The 18946-nt window shown below is 39.3% G+C and overlaps 1 protein-coding gene across 5 annotated transcripts in view; it reads left to right on the forward strand.

Annotated features, from left to right (window-relative positions):
- The first annotated feature begins 3481 nt into the window (after nt 1-3481).
- Nucleotides 3482-18946, forward strand: part of MYO3A (myosin IIIA) — a 173612-nt gene continuing 158147 nt past the window's right edge. For 4 of the 5 annotated variants that reach the window (XM_019973123.2, XM_070800834.1, XM_070800838.1 and 1 more), the window contains exons 1-3: nt 3498-3776; nt 4374-4451; nt 15798-15982. In XM_019973123.2, the coding sequence (XP_019828682.2) occupies nt 15815-15982 (168 nt within the window). In that variant the 5' untranslated portion in view covers nt 3498-3776; nt 4374-4451; nt 15798-15814. Of the gene's footprint in view, nt 3777-4373; nt 4452-15797; nt 15983-18946 lie in introns of all 5 variants that reach the window. The other variant, XM_070800833.1, reaches the window with a different exon arrangement.

Below are 18946 nucleotides of genomic sequence, written 5' to 3' on the forward strand. Positions count from 1 at the left end.
TAATACTTCCTCTTATCTCCAACGCACACCATCCCTCCTGTGGTTTTACTGAAGGCTTCCTAACAGAGGCAGAAATGCTTCTGTTCTTTCACCCTCTAGCAAAACGTAATCAAATGGCTCCGGGATCTCTCAGTTCTTTCCCTAGAGTCTTTTCCCAAACATTTCAATTCTACTCTGCCAAAACAAAACCCTCAATTGGCCAAATTCAATTTTCCTAGAAAATAATTATGCAACCAGTTCTTATCACAAAAACACACTCACGGAGTAGGGGTGGGGAGGAGTGGTGGTGTGCCTGTCCATGCTGATTGGCTTAGACACACTGTTCTATTCTGGTGTTAGTGCCACATTCTTAATTATTATAATTCAATAATGTGTTTCTTTCATTGTTATCAGACAGTAGTCAAACTTTTTGTGGTTTTGAACTCTCCTTTACACTCTGAAAATCACTGAGAATTCCAAAGAGATTTTGTGTTATAGTCACTGAAATATACCATATCAGAAATTAAAACTAAGAAAATAAATATTTGTTTCTAAATTAATTTTAAAACACTAGGAAACTCATTACATGTTAATGTAAATAACATTTTTAATGAAAAATAATTATATTTTCCAAAACAAAGGAAATTTAGTAGGAGAAATAACACTGTTTTACATTCATGTAAATTCCTTTAATGTTTTGTGTGATAGAAGACATTTCTGCTTCTGCATTCAATCTGTTGTGATATCACATATTATGCAACCACTGGAAAACTTCATTGTATATGTGTTTAAGAATGGGAGTAAAAAAGAGTTAAAAACAAGTCTCAATATTGTTTTGAAAACAACTTAAATTCTGTGACCCCTTGAAAGGGTTTCTGGGACCCCAGATGCTCTCAGACTATAGTCTGAGGACTACTAGTCTTAGCTATTCTAGCTTGTAGTTTCTCAGATGAATTTCAGAATATTTTGTCTCAGTTTGGGAGGTATTAATTATGTATTTAAAATTCTGTCTTCTCACTTAAGGATATCCTATGTCTCTTCAATTAATAAAATAATTTATACATGAAATCCTCCAAGGTGATAGTCCTGCATTTTCCTTTCTCAGATCTCCCCCATTTCTCACTTTTTATCATTCCCAGTTATTTTATGGTCTTTGTTGCTATTGTGAACAAGATTCATTTTTCCATTATATTTTAATTGGTCATTGTTGGCCTCTTACAATTTTGTATATGGCCATTTGCTTACTCCCTATTAATTCTTAAGTTAAATAATATATTTGGTATAATATATTCTTTTAAAGAAAGAACTTGAAAACGTGAATCTTTTTTATAGTGTTAGTACTGATACGATATTCTCAATATTCCAAGATACTACATATTAGATGAGATATATGATATTTTGAGAAAAACCCACTGTTTAAGTTTTGGATTTCAAAGATATTTTATGAGGAAGGATCTTGAAAATGCTGAATGCCTTTTTGACATCTACTCAAACGATCATGGCAACCCACTCCAGTACTCTTGCCTGGAAAATCCCATGGACAGAGGAGCCCCTTAGGCTGCAGTCCCTGGGGTCGCTGCGAGTCAGACATGACTGAACGGCTTCGCATTCACTTTTCACTTTCATGCATTGGAGAAGGAAATGGCAACCCACTCCAGTGTTCTGGCCTGGAGAATCCCAGGGACAGGGGAGCCTGGTGGGCTTCCGTCTATGGGGTCGCACAGAGTCGGACACGACTGAAGCGACTTAGCAGCAGCAGTAGCAGCAAATGATCATACTTTTTTCTTAAGACAAATGCATTGATTTAGGACTCTTCTGTCCTGTCTCTTGAGAAACCTGTATGCAGGTCAGGAAGCAACAGTTAGAACTGGACATGGAACAACAGACTGGTTCCAAATAGGAAAAGGAGTACATCAAGGCTGTATATTGTTACCCTGCTTATTTAACTTCTATGCAGAGTACATCATGAGAAACACTGGGCTGGAAGAAGCACAAGCTGGAATCAAGATTGCGGGGAGAAATACCAATAACCTCAGATATGCAGATGACACCACCCTTATGGCAGAAAGTGAAGAGGAACTAAAAAGCCCCTTGATGAAAGTGAAAGAGGAGAGTGAAAAAGTTGACTTTTCAGAAAAATGTTTCTGAAAACATTCAGAAAACTAAGATCATGGCATCTGGTTCCATCACTTCATGGGAAATACATGGGGAAACAGTGGAAACAATGTCAGACTTTATTTTTGGGGGCTCCAAAATCACTGCAGATGGTGACTGCAGCCATGAAATTAAAAGACGCTTACTCCTTGGAAGGAAAGCTATGACCAACCTAGATAGCATATTGAAAAGCAGCGACATTACTTTGCCAACAAAGGTCCATCTAGTCAATGCTATGGTTTTTCCAGTGCTCACGTATGGATGTCAGAGTTGGACTATGAAGAAAGCTGAGTGCCGAAGAATTGATGCTTTTGAACTGTAGTGTTGGAGAAGACTCTTGAGAGTCCCTTGGACTGCAAGGAGATCCAACCAGTCCATTCTGAAGGAGATCAGCCCTGGGATTTCTTTGGAAGGACTGATGCTAAAACTGAAACTCCAGTACTTTGGCCACCTCATGCAAAGAGTTGACTCATTGGAAGAGACTCTGATGCTGGGAGGGATTGGGGGCAAGAGGAGAAGGGGACGACAGAGGATGAGATGGCTGGATGGCATCACTGACTCAATGGGCGTGAGTCTCAATGAACTCTGGGAGTTGGTGATGGACAGGGAGGCCTGGCGTGCTGCGATTCAGGGGGTCGCAAAGAGTCGGACACGACTGAGCAACTGAACTGAATTGAACTGACCTTTTCTAGAATTCTTCTTAGACATCACAAATGATAGACCAATTTAGATTATCAACACAATTAAATGACATTTTGATTGTGGGTCTCACTTTTTGAAGGGGAGGAAGGCATAACCACGCCCAAAATGTCACCTGAGGCTGTTCAGGGAACCTGGTCATACAGGTGTCAGGGATGACCAGTTAGAGGACTGGTGGTTAACGACTTCACTTTGGCAGGTGAAGCGAGCCCCACTTTGGCAGGCCGATGAAGTGAACTGGTATCCGCAGGGATATCTCAGTACCTACTTTACTTCTCACTTTCGGGATCAGAGCCCGCTGGCCTAGAGATGACATCTTGTGCCATGAGCCCCACGGAGTTTGGGGGAAGACACCGCTCATTGCGAGGAGAAATTGCTTCAGGACAGTGGGTCTGTCCGAGGGAGGTGTTCAAGGATCTGGTGGGTCCCCTCCCTTGCCCCCGGGCTACAGACCAGGGAGGCGTGACCTAGTCCCAGGCTTGACCGCCAGACTTGGGCCCTGCGAGGTGCGCGGGGCGGACGGAGCGGCCTCTTTTCCGGCGGGCACCGAGGGCGGCGACGCGCCGGGGTGGGAGGAGGAACAGCACTTGAGAACCTGGAGAGGGGCCGCCCCCTCGAGTGCCCCGCCCCGTGGCCGCTCCCTCTTTAGCGCCCCGCCCCGCCCAGGCGCGCCCCCAACCTGCGCCCCCAAGGGGAGGATGGAGACGCTCGCTTCCGGCCCAGGTAGGGGTCCTGGGCTTCAGCGGCTCGGAGCCCCGGGTCAGGCGGCATCAGTTCCCTGGCTACAGGTGGTGTGGGGTGCGCGCCGGGAATCGGACCGGGAACGCGAGAGGGACTCGCGGGGACCGCGCGCCTAGTCCCGGCGGTTTCGGGGCACCTGAGGCCCGCGCCGCGCTTGGTCCACCCGAGGGACGTCCTGCTCAGGACTGATTTATCTGGAGCAGGTCGGTGAAGCTGGGGTCCATTCCCCGCCAGACGCATCTGTAAAGTTTCCTTTTTAAGGGGAAAGGGCAGACAAGAAAGAACATTGCGGTCGTTACTAAGAAGTAGAGCAATCCTCCCAGCAACGATGTCGTTTCGACTTGTTCACCAACAGCTCTGTTCTGTAATAGTTTCTATTTGAACCTTGCTAGAATTTTTCTGTGAGAAATTAAAAAAAATTAATAATATTTTACTATTATTGGGATGATGGTTGTAAGCTTTGAAATAGACGTTGTAATGGCACTAAAAATATTTTTTTGTTGTTTTAAATTGGAAAACCCCAAGAATCCTCACGGATTTGAGTTTTCTTGGTGATTGAATGGGTTTTCTTAAAGCCTTTTATTTATTTTTTTTTGTATTTCTCATTGATCCAATAACTTCAGAGTTACTTTATGCCTTCATAGGATGTGTGGTGTTCCCTTTTAGTCGCTTAATTAAACCTGAGTAATAAATTACTGTCCTGTTATACTACCTCAGTGTTTCTATGTTTAGCTTCTAAACACTTTTCCCAGATGCTTGATGCTTAAACCTGTAACACTGAGTTTTGTTGTGTGTTACAGACCCAGGAACACAGCTGCAGCCTGGAATTTACTCTTTGTCATGATATCTGAAAGAGTTATTTTCAAGCTTTGCTAAAGGTAGGTGATAAAGTTGACCAGTTTTCTGGATTTGCAGGAGCCTAAGTGCTAAATTTTGACAGATAAATGACAGTGCATGTTATTCATGCCATATTGATTTTTATTACACTGTAAAAGATAATTGTTTTCAAATGGGAAAATTTAGAGATGTATGAGATCTCAAAGATAACTTGTTTTTTATGTGTCTATTCATGTGATATCTAGTGTGTGAAAAATTACTCTCATTTGTCTTAGTCTTTTTTTATTATTGTTGGGAACAAAAAAGTGTACATTAAAAGATTCAATCTGGTGATCTTTAATACCAGACTATATTTGAAGATATTTTGGTCAGTCATACAAGGAGTACCACTGTCCTGCACTTCCTTTTTAAAATTTTCTCTTTACAGCCTAATATTTTTTGTGCAAATATTCTTTGAAAAATAACTTTTGCCTGTCAGATCCAAACTATTTGAAGGTCCATTAGTTACTACTAATAGGGTGATAAATATTTGAAAGTACAAATATACTTTAGACTATATGGTTGCAAATTATGTAAAATTTTGCTGTAAAAATGTTTTATCACTTTAATAATTTCTGCAGTGTCAGTGCTCTAAACTATTTACTCCCCCCCCCCCTTTTTTTTTCAAATGAGGGTCTCTTGTTTAGTTTTTTCCCTGGATTGATAATTTGAAAGATTAACTCCATTATCCATTATAGGGACTTCCCTGGTGGTCCAGTGGCTAAGACTGCCCTCCTGGGTTTGATCTCTGGTCAGGTAACTAGATCCCACCTGGCGTAACTAAGTTTCTGTGCCACAAGTGAAGATCCCATGTGCTGCAACTAAGACCTGGTGCAGCCATATAAATAAATAAATTTTTTTTAAAAAAAGTTATCCATTAGAGGGTAAACAGATTTCCATTACACTTTAAAACTAATTCACCGAAGACCCCATACCACTTTAAGGACACACAGGGATTTAGGAACCTCCAATTGGGAAGCATTACTCTTTAGAACTGAAATCATCTACCACTGAACATCAAAGTTCTACCATGGACTTTGTCCTGGTTTGTTTCTTGACTCTGCCATTTACCAGCATTATGACCTTAAAAAGTCTAATCCTCAGTCTTCTTTTCTGAAAATGGGGACACAGTAATAATGCCTTTCTGAAGGGCTTCTCATAAGTGTTAAAGTTAAATGATGTAATACATGTAAAAGTAGAAGCCCAGTGGGTACTTGGCACTGATGAACAATCGGAAAAATGCTTGCCACTGTTATAATCTAGTTTTCCTGATGTCTCAGGGTGATTATACCAGGTGGAGAGGTTCTTGTTGGTTGGTCATTTTTAACAAAGAACACAAAACAAACCTCCTGTAGAAGTTATAGGCTGATAGCCTAAAGGCTGAATTTGATATATTTATTTGGGTCAGCTTTGTATTTTAAAATAATGAATACTTTACAACTATTACCAAATAGTTTAAATTTTGTAAATTTTAAGTGAATTCCCAGAGTCTTTGCTTCTGTTGAAAAACAAGGGGACCAGGCAAGGCAGGGCTTGTGTCTGCCAGACCTGCAGCTGGGATGTAGCTGTGCGTTTTGGGTGGGAAACACTGCCCTCAACTTTGCCACAGTTCCTCTAAACTCCGTGCATTTATTTCATCCACATGTGCTTCACTCACACATTTTACCTCCTTTGTCCCTGCAGACACCTCAGTTTGTGATTTCTTACTCAGAAACTATCCCTTACTAATTGGAACAGGCAGTTGTGTGGCCAAAACTATAACTCACCTTGCATCCTTGACAAAGGAGGCGAGTTGTCCTGTATCACAATTTACAAAGCATCGTTTCCTCATACAGCTCATTTGATACTTAGGTCAACTCTGAGAGTTAGTTCAGACATGCGTGATTATTCCATTTTACAGCTGTCAATGCTGACGTTTATAGGTTTATGCTAAAACTTAAAATAATGTTTTAAGTTTCTAGGAAATGATAGCCTTTCTTTCGGTTCTAGTATGTAAGCACATGCTTTTATCGCAGTAATTACAGAATGAGAAAATGAGTGGTGGAAAGCAGGATACATAGATAGAAGTACATAAGTAGACCTTTTCCCCCTTCTCTGCAAAACATTTTTAAGCAAATTGAAGGGAACAAAACACTAATTATGGTTTATTCAAAGCAGACCATACGTATCACTGGACAAGGTCTGTTTTAACCAAACTTTGTTGCCTGTGTTAGTGAAAAGCTGGAGGGATATGTGACCAGTTCATCTGGTCTGTAGTGAACTGAGACCAGAGGTTTCTGTCAGTTTGTGTTTTAAAGTTCTTTGAGAAAGTAGATAGTTAGAACTTGTCTAGTGCTTCAGCCTGCTGTCTCTGAAAGGTGGTTTTATATGGAAGACTCACTTTTCTGTAGGCTACTTTTAACCAGCAAGGCTTTATGACTTTCATAATCATTCCAGGAGAATATTCTCTACAACAAATTAAAGTCAGGAACAGTGTTGTTCTAAGACTTGTCAGAAGACAGCTGAGGCTGTGGTTGGTGTGAGAGATGAAAAAGAAAGTAGACTGAGTTTAGAGGGGTCAGGAAGGATCTGGAAGACACAGTAAGAATGTGGATTTTGAAGGACTTTTAATGGGAAGATAATGTCCTCTGGCTTATCTGTTGAGATCTCTCTGGGATGCTCTATGGAGACACACATGTTCTGCCCCGCTGGCATTCCAGGATTCCCCTTCCATCACAGGCAGGAGCTACTTTTGAATCTAATGTAAACCATATGCATGCAGTGGAGTTTAAACAGCTTGGCAGAAGGGAGTGTATAAAGGGAAGAGTCTTTCCATAACATTCTGCAGAAAATACACGATGTGTGTTTTGAAAAGTGAGAATCACAGTATTAAAATATTGCTCAATTTTGAGTAAAACCATCTGCTACTTTCTTAGTGTGTTTTATATCATGGGCAAATGGCATTTTCATTGCATTGAGAAATGGTGTTCTCTCCCTATCTTTTGGAAAAGTTAACAGTTAGGTTGATTATTTTTTGTGTTATATGGGAAAAGGAAATGTGCTTATGTTCACTTATGAAGCACTTATCCTTTGAGTTTCTAGCCCCTTCTGCTGATAAATTTGGTCATTACCTCTAAAGTATTAAAAGATACTTAGAGTGATTTTCTGGTACTTAAGAACTTAACATAGTCCCCTTAGTTATTATATGAGTGAAGAATTGAGTTTTAGGAGTTATAGTATGAAAGCACATTAATGCAAACATTCCAAAAAACTAACTTTTATTTTTGTTTTTTTTTCCCCTCTAATATTAGTCTAAGTAGTCTAAATTAGTCCACTTAGTCTAATTTTTAAGTTTTTTGATAAAAATTTATCATTTTATGATCTTTTTAGTCTCTGCTGTAATTTGTTAGTCTTTTCAACCTTAGTATTGCTCATTTGTATCTTCTGTTTTGTTGGTTTTATTGATCAGTCTTAATAGGGGCTTATGTATTAAAAAAATTATCTTTGAAGAACTGTTGTATTTATCATTCTCTAATCTGTCTTATTCTTTTTCTGTAATGTCTTTAATTTCAACTCTTCCTTTTTTCTACAATCTTTGCTTTTATTTTGTAATTACATAATTTTTAGCCTTTCTTCCATTCTAAGATAAAAATTTTAGGCTATATGTTTTCCTTTGTTTACTGCTTTAGCTGTATCCAGTAAATTTTCATGAGAGATATTTTCATTATTATTCAGTTTTAAGTCTATTTTTAAAAAGTCATTGCATTTTTTCTTTGGCCCTTGAACTGTTTAGCAGTTCCTTTTAAAGTATCTGATACTATAGGTTTTTAAAAATTTATCTAGTAGTTGTCTTCTTACTTAATTACATGGCAGTCATGTACGTTCAGGCTTCTCTGGTGGCTCGGACAGTAAAGAATCTGCCAGCAATGCAGGAGACCTGGATTCGATCCCTGGGTCAGGAAGATCCCCTGGAGAAGGGAATGGCTACCCACTCTAGTATTCTTACCTGAAGAATTCCATGAACAGAGTAGCCTCCTGGACTATAGTCCATAGGGTTGTAAAGAGTCAGACATGACTGAGCAACTAACACTTTGACTTTCATGTACACTTGGGAAGGTTATTTGTTGTTAGATACAAGATTTCATGTGTATTTCAGGATATCCATTCAGTACAAACAGATGACACAGATGGAGAGAATACGATATTTGTGAATTGGAAGAATCAATACTGTGAAATGACTATACTCCCCAAAGCGATCTATAGATTCAGCGCAATTCTTATCAAATTACCAATGGCATTTTCCACAGAATTAAAACAGAAAGTTTATAATTTGTATGGAAACACAAAAGACACCAAATGGCCACAGCAATCTTGAGAAAGAAAAACAGAGCTGGAGGAATCAGGCTACTTGACTTCAGACTATACTACAGAGCTGTAGAAATCAAGATAGTATGCTACTTGCACAAAACTAAAAATATAGAACAATGGATCAGGATAAAAAAGCCCAGAAATAAACCCACACACCTGTGGTCACCTAACCTATGACAAAGGAGGCAGAAATATACAATGGAGAAAAGATAGTCTCTTCAATAAGTGGTGCTGGGAAAACTGGACAGCTACGTGTAAAACAATGAAATTAGAACACTCCCTGACACCACACACAAAAAGAAGCTCCAAATGGATTAGAGTTGTTTAAATCTTATTTATTCTTAAGAACTTTTCTCTGTACTTGAACCAAAAAAAAAAAAAAACACTGACAAACTGTGTTAAAATCTCCCACTAAAATTGTGACTTTTTCCCTTTTTCTTTGTATTTCTTTCAGTTATTTCATGTATTCTAGGCTTCTGTTTTGAGCTTTTATATTTTCTTGGTGAATTAAGTCTTTGATTATTATGTAGTAACCCTCTTTACCTCTAATAAATAATTTTCCTTTGAGTACTTTGTGCCTGATATTAATCTTGTCACATCACTTTCTTTTGTTGAATGGTACACGGTACCATTATTTTATTTACAGTCTATCTCTGTCTATAGTTTATGTGAATCTCTTGCAAACAGCTGTGAGCTACCAGTTTCTGTCTTTTCATGGTAAGTTTGGTCCATTTACAATTATTGTGATTATTGGCATATTCATGTTCCTTTTCACAGGGTATTTTATGCTTTCTGGTTCTTCTTTTTTAAAGGCTTCCTTTATTCTCCTTTCCAGAGTTTTTTGATTGAGTTTGTTAACATCAGTTTTTCTCTTTTAATATTTTGAAAGTTATGCATGATATTTTTAGGGTCTAATGTTTAAGTGTTTGACATGGATATCTTAAAGCCTAAATTTATAATTAATATTTTAACTGCCTCTTTATATGAGGAACTTAAGAACATTTTAAATTCTAGCATTCTACTTTTGATTATTATAGTTCATTTTTGTCTATTATTGTGTCTTACAGTCAGTGTTAGTTTAGATTTACACACATGTGTCACTATGTACTGTTTTGGGTAATTTAGACCTTCCTTGTCATTATCATTGTCATTTTTCAAAGATATCCTTTAGAAGTTCTCTTTCTCAGGGGCCATTGTTGTTAAACTGAATTTTTTGAGGTGAAAAATATCTTTAATTTGCCTTTGACCTTGAAGGATACTTTTGTTTATTTTAGATGGGCAGTTATTTCAGCATTCTGAATATATTATACTATTGTTTTCTATTGAAATATCAGCAGTCATTCTAATTGTTTCCCTCTATATGTGATATATCTTTCCTATATGGTTGGTGTCAAGAGCCTCTCATTGTCTTTGGTGTTCTCTGGATTCATTGCCATGTATCCAACTGTGAATTTTTCAAAGAAATGTACTGAGCTTCCTGAATTTGAGTGTTCATACCTTTTGCCTGTTTGGGAGAACTTTCAGCCATTATCTGTTGATTTTTCTCCATTCTCTCCTCCACAAACTGATTGGATGTGTGCTAGACTGAATCAGTCAGGAAAATAGAATCAATACCAAGTAGTTCAACAGAGGAAATTTAATATGGTGCCATGGTCTGAATATTTGTATTCTCCCCAAATTCATATGTTGAAACCCTAACTGCCAGGGTGGTGGTGTTGGGAGGTGAGGCCTTGGGGCAGTGATTAGGTCAGGAGGACAGAGCCTCATGAAGGAGATTAGCATCTTATTAAAGAGACCCCAGGGGGGTAGCTTGTCCCTTCCACCACATGGGGTTACAGCAGAAACACCGTGCCATCTATAAAGGGGACCCACATCTAGTGCCAAGTCTACCAGCAACACGATCTTGGGCTTCCCAGCCCCGGGAACTGTGAGAAATAAATGCTTGTTGTTTCCAGTCCACCCAGTTTATATTATTTTTGTTCAGGCAGCCTGAACAGACTAAGGTATAGGGGGAATTCGTTATAAATGTTTTAGGATATCTGAAAGCCCAACAGAAGATAATGAGGTAATCTCAGAGTTAGGATCATAATCTTAAAAACTATCATTACTCCTTGTACTGTACAGAAACATCAAGGAAATGGTCTTACCAAAATGCAAATGCTGAGGCCGTCTAGAACCATGGCAGGTCTACCCTACAGAAACAGGGACCTTCAGGGAGATGGAGCCACATGGACATACCACAAAACTAGAGAAAGCAGAGGAGAAAGATCCTCCTCCCATCCAGTCTTCTGCCTGGCACACCCACTGACAGAATCCAACAGCGGAGGACACCAGTGGGACAGGGACTTTGGGGAATACAGTTTTGAGATGTCAACCCCTGAGATTCAGGACACGGAAGGTCACGCACAGATCTGAGAGCAAGCAGACAATTGTGGTCTCCCTTCCATGTCTCTCAGTTTGGGTCTCCTGTTTTTCATTACTTTGTTTCCCTATACTGTGTCCAAAGTAGCATTTTTTCTGTGGTAAAATATGCGTTACATACAATTTACCCTTTAACCACTTAAAAACTATGTTCACTTCAGTGCTACATTCACATCATTGTATAACACTCACCACTATCCATTGCCACAACTTTTTTTTACCTTCTCAAACTGAAACTAGCTGTTAAATAATCTTTCCCATTCCCCTTCCCCAAGCTCCTGCTGCTGCTGCTACCACTGTTGCTAAGTCACTTCAGTCCTGTCCAACTCTGTGTGACCCCATAGACGGCAGCCCACCATCCTTGGGATTCTCCAGGCAAGAACACTGGAGTGGGTTGCCATTTCCTTCTCCAATGCATGAAAGTGAAAAGTGAAAGTGAAGTTGCTCAGTCGTGTCTGACTCTTAGTGACCCCATGGACTGCAGCCTACCAGGCTTCTCTGTCCATGGGATTTTCCAGGCAAGAGTACTGGAGAGGGGTGCTATCGCCTTCTCCACCCAAGCTCCTGGCAACCACAGTTATACTTTCTGTCCCTGAATTTGACTGTTCTGGATACTGTGTGCCAGTCATGGTTTATTATGTTCATTAACATTGCCAGTGAAAAGGCACTATTCCATAAAATGAATGTTTTTCCTGGTTGTATACTTCTATTTGAGGCATTTAATAAGATTTAATTTTTTTTTTGGTTTAACATTTACATTATATGGATGGCATAAACGCTTATTTGCATGAGTCAAGTAGATAGATGTATAAAGTAGTTATCTTGTCACTGATTATGAAATCACTGAATTGGATGATTATTACTGATTACCTCCTACTTGTTTTTTTTGCATTTCGGATCAAAGGCACAAATTTCATAAAGATTAAGTTTTCTAAGAACTATTCCTAAGTGTCTTTTTATGTAGTGATGTAATTTTCAGCAGGCATTCATAGCCATTTACTGAATGATGTCCCCTTAAATATAATGAATATGATCATTATTCTGTTTAGATTTTCAAATTCTCTTTAGCTCCTTCTAATCCTTATTTCTCTCATTCTTTTTTTTTTTTTTTTTGTAAGAATACTGATTCACTCATTCAGCAGCTACATATTTAACATCTACTATATGCCAGACACAGAGTTAGGCATTATAAGGTTTGTAAGTGAACTGAGAGCTAAGGTTTCAGGTGTCAAATTAACAGATAAACAAATAAACATTTGCCCATTTAGCCTGCATTTACTAGTTATCTGCCATGTGTTAGATATTGTTCTGGGAACTGTGGATACAGAGCTAAAAATAATAAAGTCTGTACCTCTGGAGCTTACATTCTGAGGAAGGAATAAAATATGCAGGGGAGATCTTTTTTAAAATGTGATATTTGAGCTGAAATATGATGGATGAGATGGAACAAATGAAAAAGACTGAGGGCAGACAGCAGTTATGGATGATAAATAGAATGAACTCCTTCTGTTTGATGCACATTGGTTTGTGGTTTCTGAGATGGGAAAATTAAAGAGTTTATTGTTGCTTCCATTTTGTCACTTAATTATTAAATGAAGACATCAGCTGGGAAGTTTGGTGGGAGAGGATGGACAGCAACAAGGGAACAATCTGAGGAGAGAGAAATTTGAAGATGGAGATCACTCACCAGAGAGAAGTGAATATCCAAAGCAGGGAAGTGCAGTAAGATTGCTGGACATAATTGAGGGTCTACTTGTAAGTTTTTGATCCTGAATTTAAAGTGAAATGGTTCAGCCCAGTTGTGTGGTGTTCTCCAGCTATAGGCACAGGTGTGAAGAAGATGTAAGGTTTAACTAGGGTTGGTTTTTTTAACCCCAGGGGACTGGTGGTGAAGAAGGAGAGAAGCAAGAATGTTTAGGGCATTTGCAAGGAAGTTATAATAATTCAAACTGCAGAATTTATGCTGTTGTTCTCTGTGCTGTGCTTAGTTGCTTAGTTGTGTCCAACTCTGTGACCCCATGGACTGTAGCCCACCAGACCCCTCTGTCCATGGGGATTCTCCAGGCAAGAATACTGGAATGGGTTGCCATGCCCTCCTCCAGGGAATCTTCCCAACCCAGGGATTGAACCCAGGTTCTCCTGCCTTGTGGGTGGATTCTTTATTGAGCCACCAGGGAAGCCCTGTTTATGCTGGGGAAGGAGAAAATGAAGTGGAAATGAAGACTGAAGAGAGTTGATGGATATAAAGAAAGTGAAGAATCAATGGATTGGTAGATTGGATGAGGTTGAAAGTTGTAGTCAGACAAATGAATTTCATGGGCTGATATTAGTATGTGATATTAACACATTCATTAATAGGCCTGTTTCTATGTATACACATCCAGGAACAACTGCAGTCAACTTTATAGCATTGAAAAGAGTGAGGTTTTGCATGGTTAACCAAAAAATTCAGAGGACCACCACAGATGTTCTGGTTGGTCTTTCTGTTCATTTTTTTTTTCTTTAAATTTATACAAAGGATTGAATGTAATTTAAGGAAAACATGAAAGGTTAGTAGCACTACTTGGAAGATCTTATCTCAGCTTATGTGTGAAATCATTTTTAAAATCACTTGACCTCATTAGCCATGTTCTCCTAATTGAGCCCTGCGCCAGGTGCTGCTGCTGCTGCTGCTGCTAAGTCGCTTCAGTCGTGTCCGACTCTGTGCGACCCCATAGACGGCAGCCCACCAGGCTCCCCCGTCCCTGGGATTCTCCAGGCAAGAACACTGGAGTGGGTGCTCCAGGTGCTGGGTGTGTAGGAATATCAGGTCACGGTGGGTTCAGAGAGCTCATGGAGCACAGAGATGGGCACACAACTCAAATGGGGTGGAGAGTGGTTCGGTTTGGAGGACATGACATCTCAGCAAATACGTGAAAAGAAAAGTAGCAGTTAGAGCTTAGCAAAGAAACCACAGACCCAAGTGGGAGCAAAGACTGTATGTGAAGATCCTCAAGCAAGAAGGGGATGACCTGATGGATCCCAAGTGGGTAGGTTGTAGTGTCTGAGGGAACATGTAGTGAGACATGAGGCTAGGAAATTAAGCAAGGGCCATATTTTAAAGGATGTGTTAGGTTATATGAAAGAAATTTCATACTAAAAGCAATAGGGGACTGATTGTTGGGTTTTACATAGAGCAGTAATATAAAGCACAATCACTTAAAAATGCTGGAGAAGATGTGGAGAAAAGGGAACCCTCCTACTGATATAGCCATTATGGAGAACAGTAAGGAGATTCCTTAAAAAAACTATGAATAACCCTATCCTATGACCAAGGGATCCCACAACTGGGCATATACTCTGATAAAACTACAATTCAAAAAGAATCCATGTACTCTGGTGTTCATTGCAGTGCTACTTAGAATAGCCAGGACATGGAAGCAGCCTCGATGTCCATTGACAGATGAATGGATGAAGCAGATATTCAATATTCAATGGAATATTACTCAGCTATAAAAAGGAATGAATTTGACTCAATTGTACTGAGGTAGATAAACCTAGAACCTGTAAGAAGTAAGTCAGAAAGAGACAAACAAATGCTGTATATTAATGCATATGTTTGGAATCTAGAAAAATGGTACTGATGAACCTATTTGCAGGGCAGTATTGGAGACGCAGAAGAGGAGACATATATACACTGTCATGTGTAAAACAGAAAGCCAGTGGGAAGCTGCGGTATAACACAGGGAGCTCAGCCTGGCTGTCTGTGATGGCCTAAATGGGTGGGATGAAGGGGAGCGGAGTGAGGCTCAACAGGGAGAAGATGTATGTATAATTATGACTGGTTCTTGAAGGATGTTATCCAGGAGAAACCAACACAATATTGTAAAGCAATTTTCCTTCAATTAAAAAATAAATAAAAAAACACAATCATTTTAAAGTGTGGGATTTGCTTTGATGAATAAGTTGGACTTTTATCATTGCTAAGGTTTATTCTAAAATTCTTTCATTCATGAGTATAAAGCAGTAAATCAAAATGATTTAAATGTGTGCCTCTAGGAGAAGGCAATGGCACCCCACTCCAGTACTTTTGCCTGGAAAATCCCATGGATGGAGGAGCCTGGTGGGCTGCAGTCCATGGGGTCGCGAAGAGTCGGACATGACTGAGCGACTTCACTTTCACTTTTCACTTACATGCCTTGGAGAAGGAAATGGCAACCCACTCCAGTGTTCTTACCTGGAGAATCCCAGGGGTGGGGGAGCCTGGTGGGCTGCCGTCTATGGGGTCGCACAGAGTCGGACACGACTGAAACGACTTAGCGGCAGCAGAAGCAATCTGAAAATAATTACTAATAGTAGCAATTAATATGGGACAGTATTAAACATATAAAGCCCTGCTTACAAAACATTATTAAACTCGTATTCATCTGTTTGCAAAAAGAACTGAAATTAAAAATTTCTTTGACTCTGAGTACATTTGGTTACTGCTGTGTATTTCCCATCATATCAGTGAAAATATTAGATAATTTCCCATGAGTTTGTGTGTGCTGTTTAATATTACCAATCAAATGTCAATGAAGCTCTGTGCTTTTTCTCTCCAGTGATTTAAACTTTTGAGATGCTTCCATTAATTGGAAAATCAATCATCTTTGATAACTTTCCCGACCCTTCTGATACTTGGGAAATCACTGAAACGATTGGCAAAGGAACTTATGGAAAAGTTTTTAAAGTGTTGAATAAGAAAAATGGCCAAAAAGCAGCAGTCAAAATTCTGGATCCCATCCATGTAAGTCACGTTTTTTTTCTTGCTTGCTAATTAACTTTTAAAAAAATCTGTGTTAAACAATTAAAAAGTCCATTGGTATCTTATCTTGATTTATTTATCACAGTGTCAGTTGCAATTTGAAGGAAATGTTTGTTTTAAAATGTCTTGTTAGATTTTCCTTGTTAAATGCTTAACATATATTAGAAGGTCCAATAAATACTTGATAAATAAATATATAGTAAAGAGAAATATGGGGGCTTCCCAGGTGGCATTAGTGGTAAAGAACCTGCCTGCCAACGCAGGAGACATAAGAGAAACAGGTTCCATCCCTGAGTCGGGAAGATCTCCTGGAGGAGGGTGTGGAAACCCACTCTAATATTCTTGCCTGGAGAAGCCCAGGGACAGAGGAGCCCGGAGGGCCACAGTCCATAGTGTCACACAATCAGATATGATTGAAGTGACTTAGCATGTACGCACACACAGATAAGTATATCTGTATATAAGTTTACCTTCTCTCAAGCAGCTCAGTGGTTTGATTTAATATTTTTAGATTTCAGAGTGTTGTCAGCGTATAGACTCACGGATCTGGAAGTAACCCTAAAATTGTCTAATGTCGTCTTGGCCGGATTTCATTTTCCTCCTGTGTTTATTTAGGCTTCAGGCAGAATTCCTCTTATGCCAAACAAGAAATGTATTTTAAAATTTCTTTCAAAAAAGGGAAATTAATTTTCAGGTTTACCTAAGTGTTTCCAAACAGAAATGGCATTCCTTTACAGGGTCTGGTTCCTTGTGAAGGATTCAATGTCGTGGTCAGTCCATATGGCCTCTTTTCCAGCAGTGCCAATGGTGCTTTTTTTGGGAATAGCAGTTGTGATCAGGGAAACTCATCTTGCTTTGCCTGTAAGAGCATGAGATTTGCCTGTAAGAGACAAGATTCTTTTTTCCAGGAGTCAGAGGCTCGGTGTTTGGACGTGTTTTCAGCTACTAGGACATAGGTAGGTCTCCCCTAGCACATGGGGGAGCCAGAATAAACTCAGTGATTCTGTAATCGCCAAACCTCTCCTGAGAGCAAATTCTCTAATTACTCAGCTCTTGGAGAAGGAAATGGCAACCCACTCCTGTATTCTTGCCTGGAAAATCCCACGGACAGAGGAGCCTGGTGGGCTGCAGTCCATGGGGTTGCAAAGAGACGGACACGACTGAGCGACTTCACTTTCACTTTGTGCGTGTGATGGGGGTGTGGCTTGATGGAAATGATGAGATGTGTGTGGAGTTGGCCTGGGAGTTCTTTTTCTGTCACAGCTCTGACACTCACAAAGCCTGCAAAAGGACTCTGCAAAAAGTCTCTGCCCTCTGTTCATCTTGGGTTTGCTCTTTCGTTTTTGATGGTTTATTTTTACTAGATCTGTTATTACTACATTGTTTTATTTTCTTTTGAGCAGAGGAGAGAGAGGGCGGGGGCTTCTTTTCAAGAAGTAGGTTAGATAAGTGCATGCCTACTCAGTCGCAAAGTTATATCTGACTCTTTGTGACCCTATCTACTGTAGCTCGCCAGCTCCTCTTTTATCCATGGAATTTCCCAGGCAAGAATACTGGAGTGATTTGCTATTTCCTTCTCCAGGGGATCTTCCCACCCCAGGGATCGAACCCATGTCTCCTACATTGGCAGGTGGATTCTTTACCACTGAGCCACCAGGGAGGCCCACTGGAGGAGAAAAATGAGAAGCACTGTGCACAGGCTTAACTGATGCTGCATGTCTTCATAGTCTGTTGGAAAGTTCTTATTGTTAAAACTGAGGAAAGAGAGACACCACTTAAGCTGTATCAGAGCAACTGCACCACTAGTCTTCAAAATTAGAAGTCTGCCCTTTGAACTTTGCTGTTGAGGATTGGGGTTCATGGTGGCAAGAGAAAGGGCTCCAGGCTGATCCCAATGTGTGGCCCCACAATCAGAGTCTCTCCCATTCCTCTGCTTCTTTACGAACAAGAACAAATGACTTGTGAATGTATGTAACAGTTATCCTTTCATAATTTCACATTTGCTATGCAGCCTACCTTACAAATCAGGTTTGATTCTCTTGCTTTAATGAAATATATAGATCCATAACCGTAGTATGAAATGTGTTCTTTTGCTGCTTTTATTCTTGTCATAGTACATATATATTTTTCTAAGAATTCTTTATTTACTCTTCATTCATCATGCCACAAGTCAAATAAAAAAAGATTTATAACCAGGAGATTGTAATCTTAATAAAATAAATTTAAATGCACCCAAGCATTTTGCAGAGTGGCTATTTTTTTTATTAAAAAGGTCTTACTGTTACGGATTTTGAACTCATAATCTTCTCTCCAACAAAGAGGTGAAATGAGAAGGACTAGAAAATAGTAGACAAAAGACTAGTCCTGGATTACACACTAACCAGTTCTGTGACTCTAACTGCCTTGAGCTTTTGTTTGTTTCTTTCTTTTTTTTTTTTTTAAATTTTCTTAGCTTTAGTTTCTTCCTTAGACTAGTGTTCTGGTCTAAAATTCTTTACAGCTTTGTGATTCCATGATTCTGTCTTAAAACAATGTGGGTATTAAATGTTACCATAAAATATTAGAAGTCTTTTATTTATGACAGTGAATTGTTTTATGTATATATGGTTTTCTAGATACATGACTAAGTGCGTAGTCTTGTTTGCAATTTTATTGACAGGATTACAACCTATTCTACTTCTGGTGAATGAGTCTTTAGCTAACTAAAGGCTGTATGCCATCTTATATAACTTAACCCTTTCACTTTTTTAGAAAGGTAGGAGTTTATTGCATGTATGATTGGTTTTTGATAGCCTTTAAATATCCTATACTTCAAAGAAACAGCTAAAAGTTTTCATGTCAAAACAATAATTTTACCATTGAAATAAAGTTAACACTACAAAGAAAGGAAGATCACCTTAAACAGTTCTCCATATATATTTTTTCCCTAGATTTTGTGATTAGAAT

The sequence above is a fragment of the Bos indicus genome, chromosome 13 (assembly GCF_029378745.1).
Source record: "Bos indicus isolate NIAB-ARS_2022 breed Sahiwal x Tharparkar chromosome 13, NIAB-ARS_B.indTharparkar_mat_pri_1.0, whole genome shotgun sequence".
Classification (NCBI taxonomy): domain Eukaryota; kingdom Metazoa; phylum Chordata; class Mammalia; order Artiodactyla; family Bovidae; genus Bos; species Bos indicus.